The 9,801-nt window shown below is 38.6% G+C and overlaps 1 protein-coding gene across 1 annotated transcript; it reads left to right on the forward strand.

The window, feature by feature from the left end:
• The first annotated feature begins 1,849 nt into the window (after positions 1-1,849).
• Positions 1,850-2,803, forward strand: LOC102403637 (olfactory receptor-like protein OLF3). Its single transcript, XM_006071860.3, has one exon. The coding sequence runs from the start codon at positions 1,850-1,852 to the stop codon at positions 2,801-2,803; it is 954 nt and encodes a 317-aa protein (XP_006071922.3).
• The last annotated feature ends 6,998 nt before the right edge of the window (positions 2,804-9,801 follow it).

Below are 9,801 nucleotides of genomic sequence, written 5' to 3' on the forward strand. Positions count from 1 at the left end.
GGTCATTGTTCCACACTGGTTTCCAGGAAGTAGGTATTTTCTCAGACGGGTCATGATTGAGGAAAGCAAAGTGAGGGGTGGTAATGAAAGTATCCTGATGTAGCAGAAATGAAGGAATTGTTTAAAGAGGCGATCAGGTTATGAGAAGGACATCAGGAAAGATGTTTGTAAAAATCTATGTGTCTAAATCATGAATAAGAAGGGCATTTATTGAACTGCTTGTTTTGTCCTCTAAGAGTGGAAGCATGAACACTTTTCTTCATGTTTCTGCTCAGAAACCCAGTTTGACATCTATGTGGGTTCAGATATGAGGCAGGCAGCTCTGCCTTTCCTCTCAATCTCTCTCGCTGCCTTTGTCTCCTGTTTTCTCTTGTTTTGTCCACTGAGAGGAAAGGAAATTAAAAATATACAGGCATGGAGGTACAGTAAGAATGAGTCAGTGCTTCAGACGCAGTAAAAAACTATTTCTGTTGTTCAAAATTGACCTTAAAACATATTAGATCTACTGAAAAAGTACTGCTAAGAAAAGAAAACAAAATGGAAACTCTTTTCTAATGTGTATCTACAAGAATCCATACCTTCTCTGCCTTGAACAGTAAGAAAGGGTCCTTAGCCATATGCTTTCCTTTCTTTCTTATATTGAGAAAGCCTAAACGTTCATAACTTTCCTTGTTTTCTTTTGAGCCAATATAAAAATGGTAGATTATCAACAATAGTAAGTTGAAAAGAAAAAATAAAACAAGGCCCAACTACAATTCTCTTATTTGTCTCATTCCACTAAAGGCTAAGAGACCAGAATCTAGTCACACCAAAAGGAAGAAAAAGTTCTCAGAATATCCCACTAAGCCCTAAGATTCATTAACTGTTGCCTACAGTTTTATTCTTTAAAACATATATGTCTGAATCTATAGAGGAGATCTGAGGAAAGTCACATCTGTTACTTTATTTACCCCCAGGTGGAGGTCATGTTACTACTACTGGTCATACTACTATAGAACTACTACCAGTAAAAATTCACAAGTACTTTCTCAGAAATTTCCTTCATTTGAGCTTAAATGTATTGTGAGTTGCATAAGTCTGTTTCATAAATAGAAGTTTGTCAGTAAACCAAGATCACATTGCTGCTAAATAAAATTAAGTTTCAAACCTAGGTTCACTGATTCCAGACCTTTCTGTAAGTTTCTCTCTATTCCCAATATTTCCTTTTATAATAGATTTATCCAGTTCATCATGATGGGTCTAGCTGACATGTCTAATGCAGGCTTTAAAAAAAAAATTCCAACCAAGTTTTTCTTCATTGTTTATAATTTTATCCATCATTGTCACCTACCATCCTTTCCATATCCTAGAATCTGTTGTAAGCTGGTTAAGATATGGAGTTCTTAAAATTGTTCTGTGGTTATCTTCAGACTTTAACTGAATCTCCTAGAGACCACATCATGTTCTTATAAAAGCACTGGGCTATCTCTGATACAGAGTAGATATAATATGTATCAGTATAAAGCCTGTCATCTTGACCCATAAATGATCTGAAACAGCTCAGGCTGGTTAATTTCATACAGTATGTATTGATAAAAAATTATTTTTATGATTCTTTGACTGAATATTGAAGGCAAAAGGAGAAGGGTGCATCTGAGGGATGATATGGTTAGATAGCATCATCAAATCAATGGACATCAATTTGAGCAGCTCCAGGAGGTAGTGAAGGCAGGGAAGCCTGGTGTGTTGCAGTCCATGGGGTTGCAAAAAATCAGACATGACTTAGCAACTGAACAACAAAAACGGTTCTTTGATTCAACAGCTTCTATTATTTCTGAGTCTCTGCAGATTAATAACCTCACATCTTTTAATGGGAGCAGATAACCAGACTTGGGTGAGAGAAATCATTCTCCTCGGCCTGTCCAGTGACTGGGACGCTCAAGTTGCTCTCTTTGTCCTGTTCTTGGTTATGTACCTGGTGACAGTGCTAGGTAATGTCCTCATTGTTCTTCTGATCAGACTGGACAGCCGACTCCACACTCCCATGTATTTCTTTCTCACCAACCTCTCCCTTGTTGATGTCTCCTATGCCACAAGCATCGTTCCTCAGATGCTGGTGCATTTTCTTGCAGAACATAAAGGGATCCCCTACGTGAGCTGTGCAGCCCAGTTATTCTTCTCCCTGGGCCTGGGTGGGATTGAGTTTGTTCTCCTGGCCATGATGGCCTATGACCGCTATGTGGCTGTGTGCGACCCCCTGAGATACTCGGTCATCATGCACGGAGGGCTCTGTGCTAGGCTGGCCGTCACATCCTGGGTCAGTGGCTCTGTCAACTCTCTCATACATACTGCCATCACCTTTCAGTTGCCCATGTGCACGAACAAGTATATTGATCACATATCCTGTGAAATCCTAGCTGTGGTCAGGCTGGCCTGTGTGGACACCTCCTCCAACGAGGTGGCCATCATGGTTTCTAGCATTGTGTTGCTGATGACGCCTTTCTGCCTGGTCCTCCTGTCCTACATCAGGATTGTCTCCACCATCCTGAAGATCCAGTCCACAGAGGGGAGAAGGAAAGCCTTCCACACCTGCGCCGGTCACCTCTCAGTGGTCATCCTGTGCTATGGCATGGCCATTTTCACTTACATCCAGCCCAATCCCAGCCCTTCTGTGCTTCAGGAGAAGCTGATCTCTCTCTTCTATGCCATTTTGACACCCATGCTGAACCCCATGATTTACAGTCTAAGGAATAAGGAGGTGAAGAGAGCTTGGCAGAAACTACTAGGACAATTATTTGGATTTACATCGAAACTGGCAACTTGATGAATCATGAGCATCACTTAGAGTAAGGAGCTTTGCCTGTGTGTTCTCTTACCCATCTTAGATATGAAGCCTTATAACTGCATTGCCTTGGCAACCGGGAAGGAGATGACAAAACATGTGCTTGTGATGTTGGGTAGGAGGCTGAGTGACTGGGTTGGGTGTGGGATGTGGGGGTGTTTTTATGTCACAGCAGGATGTTCAGAGACAGTAAGCAGTGCTGAAATAGAACTTCCCACTGTTATCCACTCAGTATCCATTCATATGACCCTAGAATATTTGAAGAAAATATTTATTGTTTTGATAGGAACATGAAAAATTGTTGCAACTATGGACCCATTCTTGGATTTTACCTTGGAATACTGAATTATTCAACCACATTTTAAGGAGGTCATCTCATTTCCACTGGGAACAAAATGCATTTTCATGTTTGAACACTCAAAACATTGTGTGCCATATATAGTCACATTTATTAATTGTGTGAGCCACTATCTTAAGGAGCATGTTGCTATCAACTGTGATTGAAATGTTTTTTGCACAACCTATTGTGGATGTACAGTCTCTGTGTGAGTAATGGAAATAAATGAGAGGAGAAACATCAACTAAAGTTCTTTTTTTACTGTGATAAAGATTGAATTATTTGTGATTGATATTATTTAAGAAAAATATGAGACAGCTACTGCTAAATAACATATGAATAATTTGGTAAGGAAACAATTGTATATATTGGGTACCTTTCAAAAGGTAAAATTGTAATTTCTTAAAATTCAGCAAACCTTTATTTGAACTTTTGGAAAAAAATAAGCAAATAAACAGCAAGATAAATGAATTCAATGTTAAGACACAGTTAATCTAAGGAAAGTAGTTTCCTTGAATAAGCCAATGAAAGATAATACAGCTTTAATATGGATTTTGTACTATAAGGATAGGTCAGTCTGCTGTGCAGATGTTATTCTCAAGTTTCCGTATTAAAGGTGTTCTTGTACTCTCCTCCACACACCTCACACACAAAGACACAAACCCCTACTTAAATCTTAACCCCCTACTTAAATCCCCTCTGTAAATCTTGTGAGCTGGCATTGCCTGTGAGTGCATCTTGACTCTAAGGATAAACCTAAATAAGGTAAAAGGGGAAAGAAATGATTAAACAAGGGATAGGTAAGAGAGGAGACAAAGAATATAATAATTGTGGGTCTTCTCATTGTCTTCAAGGAGTCTAAAAGACAGGCTCTCCTTTTCTTTTTTGTCTCATTATAAAGTCAATTGATTGGTTTTTGGTTGATTTGCGTGCGTTTCGGCAGTGGTGATCACAAGCTGAGGGATTTCCATTGGCACCTATTTTTCTCTGTGAAACAAGATGGAGCTCTCATGGCTGAGAGTGCAGAGGAGGGAGGAAGAGACGGAGGTGTGAGATGTGAGAATGGCGAAGGTACAGCCCACAGTGGGAGACAGACTAGTGTGCCTCTTTCGCTTGTGGACACCACGCTCTGCCTCAGTATCTTTAAGTTTCATCTCAGTATCTTCAATTACAAGGTCACAAAGGTCACATTTTCCCTCTAATTTGAATGACTTTATTCTCAGCCCTCTCAAAGTTACATATGATCATTTTGAGGACCTTGACTTTGTCGAAGACACTGCTATAGGCATTGCGTGGTCTCAAAGTTGTGTTTAGATATGGCCACTTGTTGTTGTTCACTGGCTAAATTGTGTCCAACTCTTTGCAGCCCCATGGACCGCAGCAGTCAGGCTTCCCTGTCCTTCACAATCTCCTGCAGTTTGCTCAAATTCATGTCTGTTGAGTTGATGATGCTATCTAACCATCTCGTCCTCTGTCGTCCCCTTCTTTTGCATTCCATCATTCCCAACATCAGGGTCTTTTCGAATGAGTTGACCCTTCACATCAGGTGGCCAAAGTATTGGAGCTTCAGTTTTAGCATCAGTCCTTCCAATGAATATTCAGGGTTGATTTCCTTTAGGATTGATTAGTTTGATCTCCTTGTAGTCCAAGGGACTTTCTCTTGTCTTCTTTAACACCACAATTCAAAAGCATCAATTCTTCAGTGTTCAGCCTTTGTTATGTCCAACTCTCACATCCATACATGACTATTGGAAAAACCATAGCTTTGGATACATGCACCTTTGTTGGCAAAGTGATGTCTCTGCTTTTTAATATGCTGTCTAGGTTTGTCACAGCTTCCCTTCCAAGGGATAAGCATCTTTTAATTTCAAGACTGCAGTCACCATTCACACTGATTTTGGAGCCCAAGAAAATAAAATCTGTTACTGTTTCCTCATCTATTTGCCATGAAGTGATGGGACTGGATGCCATAATATTAGTTGTTTGAATGTTGAGTTTCAAGCCAACTTTTTCACTTTCCTCTTTCACCCTCATCAAAAGAGTTTTTAGTTCCTCTTCACTTTCTGCCGTCAGAGTGGTATCGTCTGCATATCGGAGGTTGTTTATATTTCTCCCAGAAATCTAGATTCCAGATTCTGATCCATTCAGCCAGGCATTTCACATGATGTACTCTGTATGGAAATTAAGTAAGAGAGTGACGATATATAGCCTTGCCATCCTCCTTTCCCAGTTTGGAACCAGTCCCTTGTTCCACCTCTGTTTTAACTGTTGCTTCTTGACCTGCATACAGGCTTCTCAGGGGACAGGTAAGGTGGTCTAGTAGTTCCATCTCTTTAATAATTTCCCCCAGTTTGTTATGATCCACACAGTGAAAGGCTTTAGCATAGTCAAAGATTCAGTCGGTGAGATATGGCCACTACCTCAGGAAATATACAGTCTTCTAGGGCAGGGCTTGGGAAACTGTTTCTGTATTAGGCCAGATAGAAAACTTTCAAGGTTTTCTGGGTCATACATTCTACATTACAGCTAATTCAGCTCTCCCATAATAGCACTATATAGCCATAGATAATGTATAAAAAAAGAATAAGTGTTGCTGGTACCAATAAATCTAAATATAGGGACACTGAAATTAAAATTTTATATAATTTTTACATCATTAAATCTTCTTTTTTAACCATTTAAAAATATAAAAAAATTCTTTTCCCATGGACCATACAAAAACAGTGGCAGGCCACGTTTGACCTATGGGCAATAGTTTGCCACAGTATTATAAAGGAAATGGAACAAAATTGCAAAATTGCAACACAAGGTATACACATAAAGAGCACTGATCTAAAAAGGAAAAAGGGATTCTTTCAGCATGTAGACTGAGGTCATGATGGTGAAGAGCAACTGAAGTAGTTCTCACTTTGGTTTGCATTTCAGAAAGCATCTCATTTCTTATCATCATTTAGGTTCATCTGCCCCAAATCTAAGGACTCCAAACTAATGGGTGAATGCAAGACACAAATCACATATTAGCATCATTCTTAGATATCTGCTGAGTGTGAGTTGAATGATTTATATTATTTCTTAGCCCTAGCAGCATTTAACCCCAGTGATAGGTCTTCTGGAGACACAAGCTTCCGTTTTTACTCTGTACTGTCCATTATTGTGATATCTGGGACCATCAAGCTCTGCCCTATTCTTCCCACTAAAATTCAGGCTTTTGAAGCCTAATCCTGCTGTATAAAACATAGATCCTATAAAATATACATGACCAAGTGGTTGTGTGCCTTGCCAGAGTGATGTGGTTTGGTTGTCCTTCTAGCATCAAATTGGGGTTAAGCTACTTTCAGCAAAATCTGATCCTTGTTATCTTGAGATTTTTTTCCCCCATTTTATGGAAATTATCACTGTATGCATGCTATTGCCTGACTTCTTTGAGCCTTCTACATAGTCCTCATCAAAGTATAGCAGGATAACAAAATAAGAAGTGTGATCCTGGACAAATTATAAAACCTCTCTAAGAATCAGCTCTCTTTTTTGTAAGTTGCAAAGAATAATAAGCTCCTTGTGAGAAGTTTGAGAGGATTCAATGAAGTATTATATGTAAAGTACTTAGTAAAATAACTAAGGATAAAGAATGGTTAGAGCAAAGAAATTTCATATAGATTTGGTGGGCATACAATTGGAACATCTGTTTTCACAAAACTGACAATATTAGCTAAAGCTAGACACACACATAATCTGTGATATAGCAATTCCACCACTGGGAAACATAAATGAGGACATTTGTGGGATAAAAGATGAGTGTGTATGTATGTAAATGTCCATAGGAGTGTTCTTTTTAACAGCAGCAAAGCAGAAACAAACTAAATGTCTATCAATGGGATGGATATCAGATTTGAGACACTTTCAGTGGGTAGTAAACTTTTGAAGTATTTTCAGAATGAGGGCAGACTGTTAGATAAAAAATGCATAATTTGACAATGCCGAGTTAAAAGGAACCCCCAAATAGTAGGGCAAAATGGGGAAAGGTCCCATGAAATAGCTGCATCAGTTCTGAAGATAGTATATGATTATAGCCCATGTATAATTTCAGAACCTTGTTAGAAGAGATATTGCTCAAAGATATCTGAGCAGTCCATGAATAACTGGACACCCTTGTTCAAATAGTCTCAATCATGAGTACATGGACAGAAAGTCATGGGAAAATTTTAACTTCCTTAAAGTGAAACTTCACCAAAGGCAGGAGAATGTCTCCAGGGGAACCAGGGCTTCAGATTCTCCTCTCTTTTCTGGCTTATTAAAAAATTATTCTCACTTGTAAATTCTTTAAAAGCAGGTAAGAGTTTAAGGTGAGAGAATTACCATATAGAAAAAGAGAAAAAACAACAGAAACCTAACAAGCACAGCATAATTGGCCTGCAGAGATTTTGTCTCTGAGGGAAAAGAAGATCCCACATCTTGCCCAGCCCAACTCTTCCTGGGGCAATGCTGGCCTCTTGTCCTGGAGGTAAGGCAGTCATGATCAGAGGCTCTCCGTTGGGTTCTTAGGATTATGGTCAAGAAGAAATGATTTCCTTAACACACGGCTTCTTTCTAGGCTCATGTGACAGTTGGGTTGAGTTTGGTTAGTATAGAGATAAAGGTCACATTTGAACAATTTGTTGTAAGAAAATACATTTCAATAGCCAAACTGGTGAGAAATTTCTTTGAATACCTCTAAGAAATGAAGTACCTATCATAGGGCTTTTACTGCATTCATGGAATCATTGAACATAAGTTACTATAGGCTGTGTTCCCTGTGTCACATTGCACCCCCAGCACCTGTACACTGCTGGAAATCTGGACCAGAGGACAGGTTTGTGTTAACCAGCTCATTCTTAAACAATGATGGTCAGAGGTGGTAACTTCAGCTGGAAAACTGGCTTTAAACTTTCTGTCGCTCCAAGAAGTGTAGGTATGCATTAGGAAGTAGGAATCAGGTGGGGATAGCAACTTAGCCAGTTAACATTTGGGAGAAGTCTCAAGCTTTCCTGCCAGCTTCTTTTTTGAGAAGAACATTTCTTTAGGGAGATTGAATTGCAATTCTAGGAAGGAAAGATGGTTTAGGAATGCTGTTTGTTTTATTGTTATTGTCACTTATAACACTGCCACCTTATTTTTGAAAGTCTGTTTTTAACTTTTATTTATGTATCATATTTTTGAAAGTTTTAATCATTTTACTTGTTTTGCTGTTGAATCTTTATTTTTGATTTAAAAATTATTCTTTTTACTACTGACATCATATCCTAATTCCATCACTCTTCCTACTTCCCTCACTCCAATGAATTGGGACAGATTTGAATGTATGCTGTGTTTAGACAGATGAAGAAGCTACAGCTAGACTCCCAAATTCATAGGTTCCACAACTGTGGATTCACCAACCATGGATTGAAAATATTAAAAATAATTCTAGAAAGTTATCAAAAGCAAAACTTGAATTTGCTGCATACTGGCAACTATTTACATCACATTTACTTTGTATTAGATATTATAAGTAATCTAGAGATGATTTAAAGTGTACAGGAGCATGTGTGTGAGTTGTATGCAATAACAGACCACTTTATATAAGGGAGCTGAACATCCATGGATTTTGGTGTTCACTGGAGTTCTGGAACCAATCCCATGGATACCGAGGGGCAAGAGTAGGTAATGATAGTTGAACTGGGAAATGCAAGTTCATTGACAAAGTGATTCATTCACCCCAGGGCATGGCACTTTAAAAGCATGAAGATGATACAGAAACATGACATGCTAACAATGAGTGTTTCTATTTGTATCAATAACTTGCTGAGCCTTTAAGGGGAATTACTGACCCAAGAACAGGGATACTATATTTTCTTTGTCAAGCCCTTAACTATTATTTGTTTTTAAGAGATGAAAGCCTCAAAACCACAAGAGATCATCATCAGATTTTTCAGCAAAGTCTTCTTATTTGGTTCCTGAGAATACCTTGAATAATCATCAGGTACCTCCTGGATTGTTTTGCTTTGTTTTTCTTTTAGCCCTCTCCCAGAGAAGTTGTGTTACATGAATTGTTTTGTGTGTTATAGCAGGATTAAAGACTACCTCATGTACCTTTCTAGAAATATTGTCTATTAAAATGTTGTATGTACATGGTCACATTCCACTGAAAGTTCTCTGATTTTCCCTTCTGAAGTCGCTTACCTCTCTCTGGTACCTGAGGTCTTCACCAGTGATAATTTCATATTCCAACTTTTCCCTTTTTACTGGGGATAAAAAGGTAGGTTTCCTCTTTCTTTGGTAGAACTATTACAAAGTGACTTGCTAATCGGAAGCTCTAGAGTAAATTCTAAAGAATTAAAGAACATTTTGTACTTTTATTGCCTCCTCTTGTAACTTATATAAATTATCTCTTGAAGTGAGAATGGTTTATCAAGCTTCATTCATAGACAATAGAAAGATTATCAAATGCAAATTTCCATAGACCCTTCTCTGCTGGATGGCACCTTTGGCATCTTATTTATCTGTGGTTATCTGCCCTGACTGTCATGAATACCCTCAAAACAAAGTATGATTTTCATCATATATTCAATGACCCTCTCTGATCACAGGCAGCAAGCAGGCAACATTTTCTTGGGATAGCTGTGCTTAC

The sequence above is a fragment of the Bubalus bubalis genome, chromosome 8 (assembly GCF_019923935.1).
Source record: "Bubalus bubalis isolate 160015118507 breed Murrah chromosome 8, NDDB_SH_1, whole genome shotgun sequence".
NCBI classification, from domain to species: Eukaryota; Metazoa; Chordata; class Mammalia; order Artiodactyla; family Bovidae; genus Bubalus; species Bubalus bubalis.